General features: G+C 38.0%; 1 protein-coding gene across 2 annotated transcripts in view; it reads left to right on the top strand.

Annotated features, from left to right (window-relative positions):
- The window catches only part of LOC306885585 (phosphoprotein associated with glycosphingolipid-enriched microdomains 1-like), a 46946-nt gene that overhangs the window by 22228 nt on the left and 2708 nt on the right, over positions 1-22010 (top strand). The window contains exons 2-7 of one of the 2 annotated variants that reach the window (XM_079442226.1): positions 8671-8702; positions 10218-10439; positions 11339-11387; positions 14136-14226; positions 14322-14848; positions 21890-21946. In XM_079442226.1, coding sequence (XP_079298352.1) covers positions 10273-10439; positions 11339-11387; positions 14136-14226; positions 14322-14848; positions 21890-21946 — 891 coding nt within the window. In that variant the 5' untranslated portion in view covers positions 8671-8702; positions 10218-10272. Of the gene's footprint in view, positions 1-8670; positions 8703-10217; positions 10440-11338; positions 11388-14135; positions 14233-14321; positions 14849-21889; positions 21947-22010 lie in introns of both variants that reach the window. The other variant, XM_079442225.1, reaches the window with a different exon arrangement.

The raw sequence follows: 22010 nt of genomic DNA, 5'->3' as shown, positions 1-22010 counted from the left end.
CATAATATAAAATATTATGAAGACAACATTGAAGAGGTTTCTGAAAATAAATAATTAGCTTTTATCCACTGAAAAATATATATTTGGCTGTTATACTGCATATCAATATATAGGTTAAAGGGATAGTTCACCCAAAGATGAAAATTCTGTTATCATTTACCATTTACTCATCCTCCACTTGTTCCAACCTGTATGAGTTTTGATGATGACATGGCGATGATGACATAATATTAATTTTGGGTGAACTATCCCTTCTTTAACATTTAGCGTAATACAGTGTTTGCAGAGTGATTAACCATAAGATTCATCGGTCGAGTATTCGGTTACTGAAGGAAATGTTAGTTGCTGCTATAAGGGTGGAACTAGTTTCACATCTCACTTTCTGCACAACATCAGACACAAGTCATCAGTTGTGGTGACAGAGTGCATGTTAAAGGGCTGGGTTGGGGTTTAATCTAGGCGTTTACAGACAGCTTTTAATAAATCAATTTGCTGTTGCTGAACTTGAGAGCCCTTATGAAGAAATGTGATACTCCCATGCCATACGTCCAGTGTGTTCCTTATGTGCTGCATTAAAACCTCATTACCCTGCAGTAACTCCTCTGATAGGCTGAGATGTGTGGAAGCTGGACTGGTGATTGGGCGTGGCCATGTGCCCGGTTCAAAGGTTTTAATACAGTATGTGACTATGATAATGATGATTATGATGGGATATTCACTGGTGGCAGCTCTGATGCTCTGTATTGTGATTAATCCCGTCAAAGGTGCTACACTTGTACCTTCCCTGCAGAGCAGCCGGAGAGCAGGGCAGGAGTTATTCTCATACTGTGTGCTAATCCCTTTATCTGCACAGCAATGCCTCTCACTGGAGCTCCAATGTCAGACAGCAAAGTTATCGGCATCTCTATCAATCTAAGTTATGTGGTCTCTCATTGAGAGGCATGTTCAGCCTGTTAATCTAATAAACATTGTCTCACAAAGACAACCTTTTCTCCTCCTCCCCCTTCTCTCTCTCTCGGTTTCAATTTAGCATGCTTTACTGGCATGGAAAAAATATATTTCTATTGTTGTATACATTTCTATTATATTATATAGTTTGAATAGTTTTAAATTAAATTAAAATTATATTTTAGAAAGTATTATATAGTATTATTTTCTAATTTGATTTAATTTTAATATGTAAATTCATTTAATTAAATAATTTTTAATAGTAATTATTTGTTTTTTGCTATTATTTTAATAGTTAGAAATTATCAATCAGGACGTTCACTTTATACATTTTATAAATTTTGTTTGCAGTTTAAAAAAATAAATAAAAATAAAATAATATTTTAGGAATTGAATTACATATTTTTTTTTTTTTTTTGATTTACTTGTATTTTGTATAAAGTTTTATTTTAAAATTTAACAAAAAGAAAATAAAGTAAGAGTTATTGTAAATATACGTTGAAAAATAAGACCAAATGCCAGTACTTATGGTAATCTGCATATAGTAATAGAGATCACTCATGTTCTCTTTCTGATGGTGTACAGATAAAAATATATTCTATGTTTCTGAAGCTCAGCTGGTAGAGTTTGGTGCTTGCAACATCAAGGTCATTGGTTCAATTCCCAGGCAGAACATATATAGATAAAAAATATTCCTTGCACACTGTAAAAAGTGATAAGTTGACTTAACTTAAAAAAATTTAGGAAACCTGTTGCCTTAAAATGATTAAGTAAATAATAATAAATAAATAAAAAGTTAAGTGAATTTGACAATTCACTTAACTTAATTTTTTTTAATTATTATTTACTTGAAAATTTGAAGGCAAGGGGTTTCCTAAATGTTTTTTAAGTTAAGTCAACTTATCACTTTTTGGAGTGATTAAGTTAAGTCAACTTATCACTTTTTACAGTGCATCTATTGTAACTTGCTTTGGATAAGTTTAATATCCTTCACAATAATTAACATGTTTCCACCAAATCTGTCAAAATATCTTGGATGCAGTACATGAATAACTTGTGTTGATAAAGTCTCGCAGGCATTGTTTGCCATGCTTTTTTGCAGACATGTTTGCTTGAAATCTCTTACAGTTTTACTCACATGTGTGAGGAAATACACTTGACTGGGTTCTGACACATATTTATAGTAAAGGGGGCCTCTTGTTGCCGAGTGTTGGCATTGTTTAGCTGCATGTTGTCAACACAGTTCAGTGGTTCTGTTCTGGTCTAAATGTGTTAAGCAATGAGATAAAGGTCAAGGCCAATCTGGGATACTCCCTGTAACTGTGGCAACACGTCACTGTTCATCTGTCGGCGCTGAATGTGCTTAGCATTTTAAAATAATGAGCCAAATCTCTGCATCTATATGCGGCACAGTGATCATTTTCTGGCTCTGCTTGATTAGCACCTGAGCATTTGTTGTCTCCACCACAATGACAGAGAAATTTGATTTCTCTTTGTTTATGCTGAATAAAAAGAAGGGGAAATTCAATAAAAATGAATTGCGCACACTGATAGCGTAATTTATTTGCACACGCTTTAGTATCCTGTTCACTAAAGGAATTAGTAAATCACGTTATGTGCAAATGCACCCACAAAATCTGACAGTGCTGAACGCAATTTGTGCTGACAATTTGTGCAAAAATAGCACAACTGTTCTGAATTTGCCCTAGAGTGCTTTGCTTTCAGCTGATTTCTTTCTCCACTAAATAAGCAATGTCAAATTCATTTACTTGAACTGGCACAGCCTGCTTTTTTTCTCCTGTGTTGACTAAAGTGTGTGTATTTGTGTGTGAGAGAAAGCAGAAAGTGAATGGAATAGCTTTACACAGGCTGATTTGGCCCGACAGCCAAGCGAACCAAGGCTTTGCTCATTTAATTTGATCAAAACAGGGGATACTTGGGAGAAAAGACGGAATTAGAGAGGAGAAAAGAGGAAAACCAATAAGGGGAATCTACCAAATACATGAAATCCCAAATAAAGGATCATATTTACTTACACACCCCTTCAACCCTCACGAATTCCCCACATTTGCGTCATTTACTGTGCTTTTAACCACTTTCTGGATTGGTTTTTATTATTAGAGCATCAGTTTTCAGCAAAAACAATTAGTTTTTGCTGTGGTTGTGGGTTTTTTTGTGCTTTATATAAACTTCACATCTTCTAGTGAAACGTTAACACTGAGTCTAGGCTGTTTATTACAAAATAAACGTCATGCCTGGTTTAACAGTTATACAGTTGAGCATTAATATCACTTATATAAATAGATTCATAGTAGAAAATGATTAATCTAGGTTGTGTATGTGTGTCAGTGTTCAAGTGTACAAGCTTGTTTGCACTTGTTCCTGGTTTCACCTGTGTATTATAGCTTACACTGGACAGTTGACACTTGGCGATTGTGCACAGTAAATATCGCGGCTCTTATTATAAATTCACCCTTTACTGGGTGTTTGATTGACAGGCAATCTGACCAATCTTAACCATAGATATGTATACGTAGATTCCCTATTAGCGACTGTTTTTATGGCCCGCTACGCGAAAGCCGTCTGCCATATTGGAATATCCGTGAACACTCGAGAGCAAGTTGCCGGTGCATCTGCACTGCAACTTTAGTTATACGCATGTATGGATATTTATATCTTCAGTAGACTTCAGAAGATACTTTTGCTAAACTAACACAATACAACAAGACGAAGCCGTTAGCTAACAAGGCATTTAAAAGTTTCTTTAATTTAAAAACCTGTAATATTGAGTTGATACATATTAAAAACTCAAACCAATACATTCTTACCTGTGAAAGGTTATCCTGTTTCTTCTGGAACTTAAATTTAGGCGGTTTTACAACCAGACGCTGCACAGTGTTGTTTCATTTTGAAACTCATTGACTGTTATTTTGAGTGACGACATAGACCATTCCAAGATGGCGAACGCGTCAATGTATCTGGAGCAGTCGAATGTGGCATCTATACATAGCTATGATCATACTCTGAATCTTCCATTTTGTCCAATTAACAAACTAGACAGGAGAGTAGATTAACTTTGGTGAACTTGAACTTGAAAAATGGTGTGTATTTCCATGTACTTTCCGCCATTGAAAAAAGATAACTTCTGATGTTCATTCATGTTTATTTTGTGCTATAACTAGTAAAAATGAAGAGATGAGGCACTACAGCGATCTGTCATGACACATTAAAGAGCCACAAAACAGTATTTATTGTTTGAATTTCTTAAAATAAAATGACAATTTTGAAACCTGAGACTTTGTGTCATGCCAGAAGTAGCCTGCTTTGTCTAGTCTGTTGGCACGTTGTCAGTTTTCTTATTGCAAACTAGCATTTCGTTTTTGAGCATGCAGTGTATGGTACATACTTACATAGGCTACAACTCAATGAACAGTATTCCATTCCCATCTCTGTGTGTGGTTATTGAGTGTAGATTTGAGGGAGGTCAAGGCAGGCCTGTGGTACGTGCAGTAGGAAATGGCAGAGTCTCTGGAGACAGACTTTAATGGGACATCACTCTGTCTGTGGGAGAACGGAGAGGCACAGCTGTTGCATACACACTCCAACACACTGCACAGGAAGCTGAGACTGTGGTTTCAAAACTCATGGCCTTTTGGAGAAGAACGTGCCCTCTTTAAACATCTGTCACATTTCAGATAAGTACATCAATCCAAGCAGACACTTTCACTCTATGTGTGATTGTAGAAGTGTTCATTAAATATTCACTTCCTTTGATGTGTGTTTTTAAAGTCTGTCTGTGGTGATGCAGCAATTCTAGGCATCTGACCTTCGCACTGATTGTTATTAGCGGGGCTTCAGTACATGCCACTGCAAGTTCTCTTTATATGCAAACCATCATGGGATTGATTTCCATGCCAGCTGATTAACCCATAGGATGAGTGCGGTTTCCATAGAGACTCAAAGTCAAACGTGGCCATTTTAATTGGAAGAACCCTCTGGCTTGCGCTCGGCTGTGAGTTTGCTGATTGGTTAGTCAGTTGCTGTAAGGCACAGATGACAAACCATTGACCCAGGGAAATTGCTTCCTGTTCATCTGCCCCCAAGATCGGTCATAATGAAACCCTACACAGTTCATTAGCTGACTGTAAAGGGCATTATTTGATCCTGGGGGTGTCTTCATCTCATAGGAATATGTGGATACAGTGAGGATCAGGTTTTCTCTTCACAACAGGCTGGTCTCTTCGCTCATCCTTCTGTTCTCACCCAGACACATGGCCTTGTAGCATCCAGACTCAAGATGGCCAGCTTTCTCTTTTTCTCTCACTATGAATTGGCCTCAGTCTGGTGATGAGGAGGGGGCTGGGGCGGAAAACTGTGCCCTGATTGTTGTCATATTGGTCAGTTTGTTAAACTGAAGAATGTTGTTGCACATTAGCTGGGGTGTTGCATGTCAGGATTTAAATGTTGGAATCTGACTGGTTTAGCCAAAATCTAATGTCCTATGATCATTTACTAACTGTCATGTCATTTGAGACATGTTTTTTAATAATGTATTGATTTTTTTCTGTTCAGTTATAATCAATGGGAACTAGAGCTTTCAAGCTTCAAAAAGGATACAAAAGCATTGTGTATAGTACTGTTTAGGGGTGGGCGATATACCGGTAGAAATTTGTCAAACGGTAGAGATTTGGAACTGTCGTCTTTATTGCGGTTACTAGTTGCTGTGCTATGTGGTCATGAAAAGGTATCATTTGCACGCGTTTTTAAGCATTGTGGTTTAAAAACAAGTGATTTTAAGCCATTGAAATGCAATCAACAGCAAAAGAGAACTCATTTCGCTATATGTGTGTGCTGTCTGAGAGACTGTTTCTGTCAGAGAGGTGCACGTGAAGACGGTCCTCATACAGCAAATTATTTTTGCCGCTTTATAGGCCTTAAATTCACACACTTGTGTGTGTCAAAATGCCTTAAAGTATGGACACAAACGTATCCTTGTTTTTTTGGTGATACTGACACAGATGGCAAGAATCATGAAATTTCTGTGTTATCAAAGATTTTGATATCATAAAGACATTATATAAAGCAAAAATAACTGTATTGTAATATATATTGTTACCGTGAAATAAAATTACTCATATTGTGATGATTTTGGTCATATTGCCCAGTCCAAGTACTGTTCAAAAGTTTGGGGTCACAGTGTTTTTGAAAGAAGTCTAATATTGTGAAATATTATTACAATTGAAAAAATCTGTTTCCTAATTATTCCTGTGATGGCACAGCTGAATTTTGAGCAGCCGTTACTGCGGTGTTCAGTGTCAGCTTTATGTAACCGGTTGTGATTTACGGTCAGTTTGGTTTAAGAAAATATTCCTATCACATGATCCTTCGGAAATCATTCTAATATGCTGATTTAGTGCTCAAGAGACATTTTTTATTAATAATGTTGAAAACAGTTGCTTAATATTTTTGTGGAAATTGTGATAAACTATGATTTTTTTACAGGATTCTTGTAAGTTTAGAAGAATAGCATTTGAAATGGAAATCTTATGTAACATTATGAATGTCCTTGTTGCCACTTTTGATTAATTTAATGTCCCTGCTGAATAAAAGTATTAATCTCTTTAAAAAAAATCATTCTGACGCCAAACTTTGGAACAGTAGTGTATGACTCAAGTCTACTGCCACCAGATCGTTTCACTGAGAAGGAATCATTCAGACTGCATTTGTAAACTGGATCACATGATTCATTGAAAAGATGTGACTCAAAAGAACAAATTCATTCATGAATCTAAAACTGCTACTTTTCTCATGGGCAAATGTCAAGATTTTCAGTGAACAGTGGTCTATTTCATGTGATTTCAGATGGAGAACTTGAAATGTAGTGCATGATTTTTTTGGTCCTTTTGTAATTTTGGAGCTTTTTCATAAATCCAAGCCATGCATGTTTACTATATATAAAAATGTTTTTTTAAATTACCATTTGTGTTCCAAAGAACTCTATATGGGTCTGAAACGACACACATGTGAGTAATGATAAAATGTTTTGGGGTGAACTATTCCTTTAAATCCCTTAAAAGTGCCCCGAAGCACACTGAGCTTCCTATCACAGTGAGTGCAATGTAACAACAGACGACATGCACCCCCGTGTCCAGCAAAGAGCCAGAACGCGGCATATGTCGAATGTGTCATTCTCCTCTAACATGGCCAAAGAGAAGCTGTGAAACTGTTGGTGTTTTATAAGCTAATGGCCTCTTGATTGACACCTATGAAAGCTGTATTATTCTAACCACCTCCTGCTGCAAACATTTCAGCATTTTATGCTACAAAGAATGCTGACGATTTCCATAAGGGGTTACAAAATACTGCAGTATTACAATGTTCTTTTTTTAGAGCGCGCTCCTGGAGATGAGTTATTATCAAAGCATCTGTCAGCAGAAAAACGTATAATAACAGAGCACAAAATTCCTTATTGCATTACTCCTGCTCCAGTGCAATTATTTATTCAGGAGATGCTGCTGGCGTTCGCATGAGAATCCTTTACCGGATGCGTTCTCAGCAGCAACCCAACTGTGCTTTTCCACAAAATCCCACCCTCTCCTCTGTGACCCTCTGGGGAGGAAAGTCGGTATGGTCGTCTGTAACTATAAAGTAACTTTAAGCCAAATATCTGTAGGTATGGTATTTTTTTCCACTCTTTTTTTTTAACCTTGGCAGTGAGATGCTGTGAATTTATAGGCACAGATCTACTAAAGGATCCAGATGGACACAGTTCTTACACATGATCTGGATCTTCATCCGTAATGACTCTGCCAAAGAAGTGACCAATGGCTTGCCCAAAGTGTTGCCAAGGACCACAGTTGCTCATCTCGATCTGGGACTACAGCCTTTCCAAACACATTCCCCCATCAAATGGCTTTTCCAGTGACTTATTTTATATGGCATGAAACACACAATCCTAACATTCCTTGTGAAGAAATCGCTTCCTTTTTTAAATTTTCATTCTAACATTTCAGTGAGAATTGGTCCCATATTTCTTAGACTATAGATTTATAAGCAGTGCTGGATTTAGGTATATTATAAAAAGTTGTAGAGACTTCAGGATGGGGAACAACCCAAAACAGTCTAGCAATCACATCTTTCTAAACAGCTGTAATCACCTTAGCAAATGCATGGCAACCCTTGGCAGTAAAAATCCAGTTTTGTGGTTTACATCTCTCTTCATTTTATGCTGAAATACAATCATTAGAGGAAATCATTGCACAAACTATCTTCAGATCACAGTTGCTATAGTTACTCTGGAGCACGTTTGTGAGTATCTAGATAAAGTTCTTGATGCTCGTTCCTCAGAAGGAAATTGATGCCGGTGCTCACATGCATTTTAGCAGATGCTTGAGATGTGTTATGCTGAGAGACTCAGAAGCACTCTGCTACTGGGAACCAACGATCCATTGTCTTCATTAGACCATGAATGCAGAATTTATCATCGCATAGAAGAGTTGCTTCTGCTTGCTGTGGGTTCGGTGTAGTTTTTTTCTCTATAATATAATGCTTATGTAACCAATTGTGATTTATAGTCAGTCATTTGTAAGTTTGACTAAAAGTATCTGAAAATTTCAGCATTGCACGTGTCAAGATGTTCTGCACAATGTGCTGTCTGGTACTACAGTATGTGCAGAGCCCCCTTCCCGAATCTAATCGCCCTCTCTCTCTGTTTCCCTGCAGGCAACAATCACCGGAGCCAAACAAGTGTTCAGGTAGGACTCGTTTGTCTTTCTTTTTTTTTTTTGTACTGAGAACTGTACAAGATTTTTAATAATCTGCTTGTGCTTTTACAGCTTTTTGGGGATTTCCCCCCTAAGTATATTAACATATTTGAGGTTTACGTGGTAGGTCTTTTCCAGTTGAATCCAGTTTAAAAGATACATGTTAGGATTTTTTTCTTATGATATCCATATTTTTTATCTTACTCAGACACATACAGAAAGCTTAGAGCAAGTATTTGACTCACAGGCTATCAAGGGTGTAGATTATGATTTGGAGAGTAAATAATTTAGCATGAGATGCTGGTAAATGCAGATTTGACCACAATAGGATTTCTAAAATAGCATGCAGATAATGCTACGCTTTTAATGATTCTTTCTCATATTAATAAAAGAAAACTATTAAATATATATATATATATATATATTATTATTATTAAATGAAACGCTTACTAAAAACAATTAAATGTTTTATTTGTTTATACGTGACCATTAGCCAGCATCAGTGAACCGTGAACATGTACATGTGTTGTTATTGTTATTTGTGACCCTGGACATCAAAAGCAGTCATAAGTAGCATGAAACCTCCACTACTGAAACTAGTGCCAAGGAGACATTCTGCAGGCTATTTATGAATTAGAGTCAGTTAATATGTTAATGCCTACGCCTTAGTAATATTTGCATATATTTTCTCGAGTAGCACAATTGCCTTTTTCATCTCGTACAAACCTACAGTACTTCTTCTGGTATGCATTAACCATGCAATTTAAGAGTAGGATGATAGTATTTGCATTGAAAATAAAGACTTTGGATTTGTTCAGAACAAATTTGGGTGGCTTTTGTTCTGGTGTTTCTTATCGGAGAGTTCGAGCGAGTGGAGAGGAAAGACTCACCCTTCAGAGAGGGAGCTGTGCTGTCCATCTCCCCTCACACAAAAGATCAGAAGCGCTGCCCAGGCCTCAGTCTCCACTGGGATGCCAGCCATTTGATTGTTATCTGTCTATTCAGCTTGTGGAGGTGGGGCCCACCATCACACATCATCCTATGGACCAGGACTCTGTTTAATCTGGCTCGCTGTCAAATGAAACTAGCCTACATGTTTGGGTTACTGAGTGAAACTTCCAAGAGCCGTTTGTTCTGAAGGAACCTCAGGCTGAGCTCACTGTGGTACTGCACGACAGCATTGTGCATCTGCACGTCTGCCACCTTGTGGCTAAAGATTCGCAAAACTCATGTGGACAAAGAGCTCTACCATAGTTAGGGATGATTGCAAGTTTATTCCATGACGTCATTTGGATCTGAGATTATCAGTTCATTTATTTCACACTTAAATATATTAACAATCTAACTCAGGATCTGGAACAAAAAAGAATGAGGTTTAAAATTTTTCTGATTTGGTTTGCTGACTCTGAAGTGCAAAGGTCTTTTGGATAACCATCAAACATCAATGTGTTATTCTTCTCTCCTCCCCCATTCTTTCTCTATGGCTCTATCCATTTTTGTGTCCAGCGTCTGCAGTGAGGTGCATTTGGTCGATGAAGGCGACTCATCATTGTGATGTATAATGGCTCCTGCGCTGAGTGCTATGTTGGGGTCAGGGGCCGTGGGGTCAGAGGTCGCAGGGGTAGCGGCGCTGGCTAAAGGGGAGCTGGCACTTGTAGGCACGCTCACGGCACTCACGGCTTTCCTGCTGCTCTCTGTCCTGCTGCTGCTGTGTGCGAGCTGCCAGGGGTGAGTATCATTAAAACACTCCTATTCTTTGATATGTCTAATATTTGAATACTATAGAGCAGACTACAGTAGCTGATAATAGCTAATACCAATATAAAAGACATTTTTGTCAACAAATGAGCAGGCTCATATGGAATCTGCATATTCAGAAAGATCCAAAGAATTGGAATGGAATCAATCACAAAATTCAATTTTAGGCAATATTTTGCCTAATTTAATTATGCTTTCTAAATAATTATGTTTTCATCTACTAATATGAGTTATGCTCTAATCTTCATTTAACACAGTTTACCACATTTTACCATAAATCTATTCTGCAGGATTAGATGTCAAAAATATTGAAATTAAACGAACCTTTATTTTACACAATATTTACTCAATGTACAAATTTTTTTTTAAACAAAAAGTTCACTTTGAATACTAACTGTTAATATTAAAAAGGTATTAAATATTTGGGATTTCAGTCATTATCTTAAAATGGTAAAATAAAAATGGCAAATAACAAAAATATATGCGTCTGTCACTGATTTATTAGTCTGTCACTAATATTTAGTAGGCCTACATGTCATGGAATTAATTTGCCATGTATTTCTTAACAAGATCAGTTGTAATTTTCCTTTAAAAAAAAAGATTTAAATTATTTTTATATAATAGGAAGAAATTACATAAGTATTTTGGTTTCCTTTGGAGCAGACCAAGCTTAATCCTTGATTCAATAATATATTAAATGTTATTTTAAATGCTTTGCCGTCTAGAACAAGGCTTAGTTTGCATCTTAGAATATGATATTGAATGTTGCCACACAAAGACAAAGCAACAGACAATAGATTTAGAGCACACAGCCAAATATACAGACTTAATCAAAACTTCTCCGTAATTCTCTCCCTCTGACTCCACAGGCAGAAAAAAGGGGGGCCCCCAGGAGACCATGAAAACCTGATGAATGGGGTAAGCATGTGCTTCAGCGATGCTTTCCATCTAAGAGATTTAAGCCTGTGCTGCCTCATTGTGGCCATTCCTCGTTTTTCATTTCAAAAGGCATTTTTAATGACAGAGAGTCCCAAGATTACATGAACCATCTTTAGAGTGTTTTAGTCATGAGAATGTGTGACCGCTATGCTCGGGGGCCTGGTAAAGACGGGAGAACAGAGGAGAGAATGGACGGTCATTGTGCGACCCGGGGTTTGTGGGAGGAAAACATGAAGCAGACAGATTAACATTTTTGTTTGGCTGCAGGGAGATGAGAAACTTCATGCATGAGTTGCCTTTCTCTCTGGGTCTGTTGCATCTGAGTGAGTGTTTTCTGTGAAATTATCATCCAAGGACAGAGTTCAAGAGTTCAGAAGATGTTTAGCAGTCAGGAGATTAGTGTGACCTACTGAGGGAATAATTGAGTGCTAAAACACACACACATGCATATACACAAACAGCTGTACAGGCAGGGTCTGTGGGACTCTTTTACGCATGAATCGTTCATTGTAACTGTCATTAAATGAGGGGGCCCGCCAGCATGTGTTTGTGGCTTGCTGACTGATTATAAAGGCTTGTGGAGCACACATGTACAATACAGAGATCATGAGGCCACTACACAGCCAGATGTTGATTTTATGTTTATTATGTTCATCGGGGTGCGTTTACCTCAATTTTATCGTTAGCTATGCATTCTGCATTTGAATGCTGTGCACTACACTAACAGCAGCATGACAGCTGTAAAAATATCTTAACTGTGGCCTTTATGCAAATACTGTTAATAACACTCACTGGTTATGCATACAGTACGAGAGAAACTGGGCTCTCGACAGTTTGAGGTTTGCGACTCGTTTTGAATTTCATTATATGACTTGAAGATTACATTAAAATAACAACACATTTTAATACTTAGTCAGGTTTAATTGTTATTGACTGTACTAGAACTTTAATAAATCATATGAGCATGGTGAAAAAAAGGTGGGTACCACTATAAAACATCTTGTGCAATATGTGCATCTTGCCACATATTGAAAAAGAGATAAACCATCACTTGCATAAACCAAACCATATAGGCTTTTAGATACTTTGTCAAATAACTGAGTGCAAAGGATTGCACTGCCTCAAACTAAAAATAAATTTAACTTTGTTTTAATCAAGACAGTGAACTGAACTTTAGGTTTTACAAATGTTTCTATTAAAATGGTCAATATATGCTACCATTCAAAAGTTTGGGTTCATTTTTTTTTTTAAATAAATTTACATTTTTAGTCATCAAGACTTTTACATTGCTACAAAAAGATTTATATTCCAAATGCTGTTCAATCGAACTTTCTATTAATCAAAAGAAAAAAATGTACAACTGTCTCACAAAAATATTAAGCTGTGATGCACAGCAGTTTTTTCAACACTGATAATTACAAAAAATGTCACCTGAGCAAAAAATCTGCCTATTAGAAATTTCTGAAGGATCATGGGACTCCGAAGACTGGAATAATGATGCTGAAAATTCAGCTTTGCATCACAGGAATAAATTACATTTTAAAATATAAATGAATTAAAATATAAATGTTCTTCAGATTTGTAATATTTCACAATATGACTGTTTTACTGTATTTCTGGTCAATTAAATGCAGCCTTGGTGGACTAAGGGACGTTTTTATTCAAAAACAGAGAAATGTACTATCCCTAAACTTTAAATGGAAAAATGCCATTGAAATAAAAGTAATTAATTGATTAGAATTTAAATTGGAGCAATTCGTAGTTTAATCAACAGTAAAAAAAACAAAAAAAATAACATATGGTTTTAATCAGCTGTGCTTCTAGGGTCACATTGTACCCGATATTTGGTACATTTTAAGCTTAAGAGGAGCTACATATTTATATATAAGTGTAATCTAGTTGAAAATTGAGCAGATAATCACTTTGGTGACAAACATGGGGTTGTGACCTCAAGATTGAGACCCTCTGTATTATATAAAGTGAGTATTAATGATTGTGACATGATTAAGCAAATGTCTGACATTATCTCTCTGTTAACACTGTAAACCTCTATAATTTTGATGGGTATCTGAAGGCTAACCTTTGCATGATAATGTACATCTTGCCTGTCAATATATCGAGGAGGGCTTTGTTTAAATGGTGGTGTCCGACTCCGTCACAGGCTGACAGGTTAAATGGGGTCTTTGTCTTGCTGTGACAATCTGAGTGGCTCTCAGCTTTTAACCTCCTGTATCTGAAGGACTTCATCGCCCTGGCAACAGGCATTTTAATGACCTGCCACTAGGTGGTCCCATAGTGCCACTGCATGGTGTTTTTGCTATGGTTTAAAGATGCAAACAAAGAGCTCAATCCAAGTGTCTTTGTCTCCGGTCTCCTTATAGCAGGGGTTCTCAACCTTTTTTGGTCCATGCCCTATTTTTTAACTTAAGTTCTTGCACCCCCACCAGTGTCAAAGAATTAAGCTATACACGTTACCATCTCACAAGTGACCAATTACATTTCACATTCAGTCAGTTTTATCATTGACTTTGTAACTATAAGAAATAATCAAAAGTCTAGCATGTATCTCATCTCGATCCCTTAATCTGTGACAACCCTGTTTGTTTTCGTGACCCCAAGGTTGAGATCCTCTGGTTTAGCTTGCAGTCTGAAAGCCGATTGCATCATTGAATACTTTTATTTCATATATAGTGCATAGGTAACATATTATATCCTATTTCTCTGCAGGAGTCAGAAAAGGAAGTATGTAGCCAGTCAGTAGAGAGCCATGGGACTGACTTGGTGGTCAGCAGCTCTCACAACGGGCCTCTTACCAGTGGTACAGGTAACAGTTCTACAGCAATGTCTCATTGACACTGTTTGTAAACGACTACAGCTGATTTTCACACTCTTTCCGCTTACCTTTCTCCTCAGTACTAACAGACACAATGGACACAAGTCCGCAGCCTTCAGAAGACATGCTGTCCAGCCAATCGGAGATCAGATCCTCTAAGTATCACCAGGATCGCGAATTACCCAGCATTCCACCCACCGATACCCTCAAAGCAGCCATTGATGCTCAGGCTCCCTCAGGAGAAGGCACGTATGAGGTGGTGAAGCACAGCGCCTCCCGTGATGTCAGTGTCGAGGATTGTCTATACGAGACGGTGAAAGAACTCAAGGACATAGGCCTCCCCAATGGTACACTAAGCCCAGAGGAACCACCTGCGCCTCTTCTTAACGGCCACCCAAGCCCTGCTACACCAGACCACACCATGCTGCCCAATGGTGTGGAGTACGCCTCCGTCAACCTCAGCAAGAAGAGCCGCTACAGCACTGACATGGAGGCCAGGCGCTCGGCTGCCATTGTGAATTTCGAAGAGCCTGAGGATGAAAAACCACCTCCTGTACCAAACAAAGTACTGGATGAGAATGAGAATCAGCAAATTCCAAATGGACAGGTGGGGCTACCAAACTCTCTTTCTTATAAAAGTACCATTGTTGTCCTGTAGAGAAAACTGTAGAGTACACTTCCTTGCATGAGTCCACATTATCGCAAGGCATGACATACCTGCACTTGTTTTGCCTGGCAGAAGCCGTACAGCTACTGGATTGTTTTGATAGTCTGTACTACCGATACTTTAGAGGGACTGATATCATATAATTTCTTGTCGCTGCGGCCAAAACTTTACACTTTAAAGGGATAGTTTACCCAAAAATGAAAATTCTGTCATTAATAACTCCCCCTCATGTCGTTCCAAACCCTGTAAGACCAAATTAAGATCTTTTTGATGAAATCTGAAAGCTTTCTGACCTTGCATAGACAGCAAGGGAACTACTAAGTTTTCTTTGAGCACAAAAAGTCTTTTCGTAGCTTCATGAAATTATGGTTGAACCACTGATGTCACATGGACTATTTTAACGATGTTCTTACTATGTTTCTGGACCTTGAACATGGTAGCTGCGTTGCTGTTTATGCATGGTCAGAAAGCTCTTGGATTTAATCAAATATATCTTAATTTGTATTCCAAATACGAACGGAGGTCTTACAGGTTTGAAACGACATGAGGGTGAGCAAATAATGACCGAATTTTCATTTTTGGGTGAACTGTCCCTTTAAGAATAGGTCCTACATTTGAATAAATTACTTTGTGAAGTCCATACAGTACATACTACATCCACCACTATCATGCGACAACTTCAGCCGGTCGCTTCACTAACATTTATGAATCGTCTCCCATGCCCTCATGGGGTAGTAATCTGTTGGATGCACACTTCAGAATCTCGCCAGAAGTAGTAGGTCACCCAGGTATTTCATTGCATATTATTTTTGTACCATATATCACTTTTCTCTTACTAGAGTATATGGTAGGGAATAGGGGTGCTGCAGTATATTGATATTGAGGATTGACAATTTTTTCCCCAAAACATTTCTGATATCGTGACAACCCTAGTAGGGAAATTTTTCATATTTGGATGTGACAAGTGATCTTGAGAATCTTCATTGACTGGCTCAGATGTGTTTAATTAGGTTTGAAACTAAGAGCTAATAGCCTTCCAGGAGCATAACTGGACACCCCTGGAGTAGCATGTAAGACTTACGGTAAATGAATATGGCAATTACCCAGTAGCATTTTCGTACCATCATATTATCATTTGATACCCCGGTACCACCACAGTACTGTTTTTGTAAGGTTCATTAAAGGGTTAAAATAGTTAATACAGCATCAGTTGCTCTCCTGCAGTTATCACTTCAGAGTGATGCAACTCTTTGACACGTATAATCGAGGACAAAGAAGAATAATCTAAGAGACAAACCAAGAAATAAAACTGCACCAACATTCTCCAGTGCGGGCTAAACTTAGAGACTGCAAGAGAATAATAGAGAACAAGTGTGTTTTCAATTTAATTACAATCTCTTAGGTTGACGGTGATATACGTACGTGTGCCTGTAGCATACAAATGAAGCCATCTGTAGAGGAGAGCAGACAGGCTGCTGTTGCGTCCGCAGTCAATGTCTGCACACGGTGTGTGAGCATCCACTACAGCAACATGCTACTGTCACCAGTCGAGGACGCCCTGCACCTCTTTTGTTCATCACTTCCCTCTTGCGCTCTCGCTCTGTCAATCTCTCTCTTTTGCTCTAATGTTCACACTCTCTCCTTTGGTTGTTCTCATTTGGTGTTTTTGACCTGTATTTCTGTTTCCTTTGTCCTTGTACTCAAGATCAATTATATGTCTTTTCCACCAAAAACGGTGCTAGATTTCATGCTACCCAAAACTGACCCATGCTTCTACTGACCTGAGAGGTGCATTATGACACAATGGAGTATGTTACTATATAACTTGCACACAGATAAGTATAACACATCACAGACTGTTTGTAAGATTTGAGAACAAACTTTCACATTCAAAATGCACAGTGTTGGAAAGTAACTAGTTACATGTAATGGAATTACGTAATTTAATTACAAAATAAATCAGTAATCAGTTACAGTTACTGATAAAAAAAGTGTAATTAAATTAAAGTGACTTATGAAAAGGTTAACGATTACAAAGGGGGTTACATCGGAATATTTTCACACACATACAGATTTTTTTTATTTCTTTCCCAAATAGCATTGACTGCTCTAAAATATGAGCCACCAATGTTTCAGGAGTTTAGGACACAGAATAGGACACTTGCTCATTCTATAACTGTTTTATTCCCTATTTGGGTTTATGTATATGCTTTATTTTTTTTAAAGATTAACTGTTTTTTTCCAAGCCATTGTTAGATGCCAGTGTTTCCTATCATAGCTATGCAAAGATTTGATTTCAAAAACAGTATAATTGCTATTAAACCATTTCTTGTTATGATTTAAATCTGTATTTAACCTCAGAATGATCTCAAAGTAAAAAGTCAGGTGTTAAAGTCTGATTTTGTGGTGGCTTGCTTTAAAATTAAATGATTCTAATCTTAATTCAAGTGATAAAGGATTTTGAAAGTCTGACAGTAATCAGTGTTGAGTACTACTGTAAGGTTTAAATGTTTTAAATTAACAGTTGAAACATTCATTAGAAATTTAGAAAGGTAATCAAATGTAAGTAGTTACATTACTTTAATAAAATAACTGAAATAGTTACAATACTTATTACATTTTAAAAAGGGTAACTTGTAATCTGTAACCTAATACATTTCCAAAGTAACCTTCAATCAATTCCAATCGAGCACATTTGATATTTGTAAACAAAATCATTTTATTCGGATTCAGAAACAAAATGTCTGATGCGACACAACGTACAGTACATGGGAATGGGATGTTCACCAACTGAACCAATTTGAATGCTACCAGCAAGCAATTAAGTTTTGTTTTGCATCAGATTTGCCAAAAGTGAGTTATGAAAACTTGCCACCCCTTGGGCTTCTGGTGTCAATAGTTACTGATTCAAAACCAGCAGAGTTTAGGGGCCAGTGCAGAGCCAATTTTGCCCAACCTTTCTGTAAATGTGCTTACTGATTCCAGATTGGCCACTGGATTTGGCACTAGCACTCTTGCAGTGGTATTAAGTCGCTTACTTGCACCCTTTGGGGCAAAGTGTCTCCTACTATACTTGGTTTAAACTTGACACCTATCAATCCAAATCCCATTCGCTGTGGCCTGATGTAGACGTGTAATGGGGCTGCAGTAATTCATTTTATCGGTCACATATGCGCATAGGGATCAGTGCATTCCAGCTGTCCAATGTCTGACAGCTCACCCTCATGATAAATGAGATGGTAAAGCATGTGTTTACAGGTACATCAATCTGTGTTTGACCAAGAGAATCATTCAGTTTAAGCTGGGACGCACCGAATTGACAAGCACATGTTGTAATACATGCATGCACATTGGACACATCGCCTCATTAGTCCACGGTGTGGACTGCACTGTATTTTTGGTTATTTGAGGGAAGCACACAAGCCTGGCTTGAGCGGAGTGCCATGTGTGTCATTATGCATTGGTGCCACTGTCACTATGCTAGCGTGATGGACTGAGGGCAGCTGTCTTTGATAAACTGTGATTTCAGCACACCAACACTCAGAAGTCTCCTGCTGAAGGGAAGGACATTTATTGTTAGCACTGATGCCTTGTCAAAAGATGCGTGGGCACATGCTGACAACTGTGTAAAATCAAATACTAATCGACACCATTGAGCGCAGAACTACAGGCTGTTGCCTCATGCCCTGGCCGTACTGTCAGCATCCTGTCTCATTCAGGGTAAGATCTAATGTGAACTTCACAGGGTATTCAGCCATTGGGGAATGTATGTGTTCAGTAAGACGGGCACTGCAAACGGATCCACCAGTCATTGCATTCCACCTCAGTGCTACGCAAAATTTTGGCGTTTTTATTCAGTTTGGTGCACTTCAGGTCTCAACGCAGGTGTTTGTGGGTGTAGTCAAAGTCCTTTTTAAACAAAGTCAGTTCACTCTGTGGTCGTATTTGCAACGCCTCCAGGCAGCTATTTTGGACATGCAAGACCAACTTCTATCTACTTGAATGGAGAAATAGCTTGCCAAACTGACATGTAGATATTTCAAATCAGCAATAAAAACTGACATGAACTGTCCCATAAGTGTTGTGTCTTATGCTCAAATAGCATTAAAAAGCATATGCTTCAGGTTGGTCTATAGCAAATATGCATGTGCAGTCCTGTGCAGATTGTTTTTATGGGAACTGGAGCTTCTAACAACTGCTATGATGCAATGACTTTACTAATCAGCATCTGGTTCTTTTATTTATAAGGCAGACTTATTCCACCATATTGCACATTTCACTTTCTCCCATTCATGGTAATATCAGTGAATTGTCTTGGTGTATATATACAGTGGGGAAAAAATAATTATTTGATCCCCTGCTGATTTTGCCCACTGACAAAGAAATGATCGGTCTATAATTCTAATGTATGGTAGGTTTATATGAACAGTGAGAAACAACAACAAAAAATCCAGAAAAACGCATTTCAAAAAAGATATAAATTAATTTGCATTTTAATGAGTAAAATAAGTATTTGATCCCCTATTAATCAGCAAGATTTCTGGCTCCCAGGTGTCTTTTATACAGGTAAGGAGTTGAGATTAGGAGTACTCTCTTAAAGGGAGTGCTTCTAATCTCAGTTTGTTACCTGTATAAAAAAAAGACGACCTGTCCACAGAAGCAATCAATCAATCAGATTCCAAACTCTCCACCATGGCCAAGACCAAAGATCTGTCCAAGGATGTTAGGGACAAGATTATAGACCTACACAAGGCTGGAATGGGCTACAAGACCATCGCCAAGCAGCTTGGTGAGAAGGTGACAACAGTTGGTGTGATTATTTGCAAATGGAAGAAACACAAAATAACTGTCAATAACCCTCGGTCTGGGGTTCTATGCAAGATCTCACCTTGTGGAGTTTCAATGATCATGAGAACAGTGAGGAATCAGCCTAGAACTACACGGGAGGATCTTGTCAATGATCTCAAGGCAGCTGGGACCATAGTCACCAAGAAAACAATTGGTAACACACCACGCCGTGAAGAACTGAAATCCTGGAGCGCCCGCAAAGTCCCCCTGCTCAAGAAAGCACATGTACAGGCCCGTCTGAAGTTTGCCAATGATTCAGAGGAGAACTGGGTGAAAGTGTTGAAGTCAGATGAGACCAAAATCCAGCTCTTTGGCATCAACTCAACTCGCTGTGTTTGGAGGAGAAGGAATGCAGCCTATGACCCCAAGAACACCATCCCCACCATCAAACATTATACTTTGGGGGTGTTTTTCTGCTAAGGGGACTGGACAACTGCACCGCATTAAAGGGACGATGCGCCATGGCCATGTACCATCATGGCCAGGGCATTGAAGCCAGCAAGGGCATTGAAAATGGGTTGTGGATGGGTATTCCAGCATTACAATGACCCAAAACACACGGCCAAGGCAACAAAGGAGTGGTTCAAGAAGAAGCACATTAAGGTCCTGGAGTGGCCTAGCCAGTTTCCAGACCTTAATCCCATAGAAAATCTGTGGAGGGAGCTGAAGGTTCAAGGTGCCAAACGTCAGCCTAGAAACCTTAATGACTTGGAGAGGATCTGCAAAGAGGAGTGGGACAAAATCCCTTCTGAGATGTGTGCAAACCTGGAGGCCAACTACAAGAAACGTCTGACCTCTGTGATTGCCAACAAGGGTTTTGCCACCAAATACTAAGTCATGTTTTGCGAAGGGGTCAAATACTTATTTCACTCATTAAAATGCAAATCAATTTATATTTATTTAAATTTTATTCAATTTATTATTTTTTTGTTGTTGTTGTTATTCTGTCTCTCACTGTTCAAATAAACCCACCATTAAAATTATAGACTGATCAATTCTTTGTCAGTGGGCAAACGTACAAAATCAGCAGGGGATCAAATATTTTTTTGCCCCACTGTATGTATATAAATAAATAAATATAACTATATAGATAGATAGATAGATAGATAGATAGATAGATAGATAGATATAAAGTCTTGACAGAGCATGAGATGCAACTGTTATGATACTGTTCATGAGTGATATAAGTCAAGTAAATGTTAAATTTCACAAATACACACATTTTCATATTAAATATTATCACTAAATTTAAATTTATTTCACTATGAATAAATATATGTTATTTAATATATATTTCATGCAAATAGATATATATGGGTGTATGTGTGTGTAATGATGATGTCACCACACACAAAAACCCTAATCTTTGTGACTGGCTGTGTGATGACGTTGCAGTGCGCTTTAAAAGCTTCCGATAATTATTCATTACGTATATGGGCAAATCAATGGAAGAGACACTTTAATTAATATAGAGGGCTATGTAGAGACAAAGGCAAGAGTGAATTAGCAGATAAGCCTTACTGTAAGAGACATTTGTTAGTTGTGATGAGGTCAGGGGTGTTTTTGCGGAGCCACACGGATGGGCTATTAAATTAATTGCTTTGCTAATTAAACCAATATCAAAGCACATCTGGCGAGTCCCTGATGCACATTCTGTGCAATCATATCAAAGCAAAGGACACCTCAAGTTCACGGGGTGAGATGGCTTCATCAAAACAGGCTTGAAATTTTGGCACTTAAACATCTAAGGACTAATCTTGAATGGGTTATAGCAAATTCCCCGCTTACTGATCTGTCTGTCAGTGAGGAGACTGCGACTGGGATTGATATTCTTCTTCAACAGCCAAGGTGTCTGCTATTGATTGTCTGTAGGATTTACTTTGTTAATTAATGACTCCGTTATTGATTCTCTTTGTAAATATACAACTGCTCTTGCTAGGAGAGGAACTGTACATTTGATTTCAATCAGTAACTCTTAAGTAATGAATGAGTGGCTTCGTTTTTGCATCAATCAGTCCTTGACACTAGCATGTGTCAGCTGAAGTGAGCCATTTCCTATGCTGCTGTATGTTTAAACTGATTAAATATGAATTGTTTTTAACTAATGGTCTGGTTTCAATCATTGTCCAACAGTTACACTCCTCGCTGACAACTCCAGAACTTCAGGACAACGTGTCTCCTGACAGTGAGGTAGGCTCAACATTAGCATCTTGTAAAGACCAACTTGAAGTCTTTGCAATATTAATAATATTAA

This window comes from Barbus barbus (genome assembly GCF_936440315.1).
Source record: "Barbus barbus genome assembly, chromosome: 19".
Taxonomy (NCBI): Eukaryota; Metazoa; Chordata; class Actinopteri; order Cypriniformes; family Cyprinidae; genus Barbus; species Barbus barbus.
This window is presented reverse-complemented; position numbering and strand designations above follow the sequence as displayed.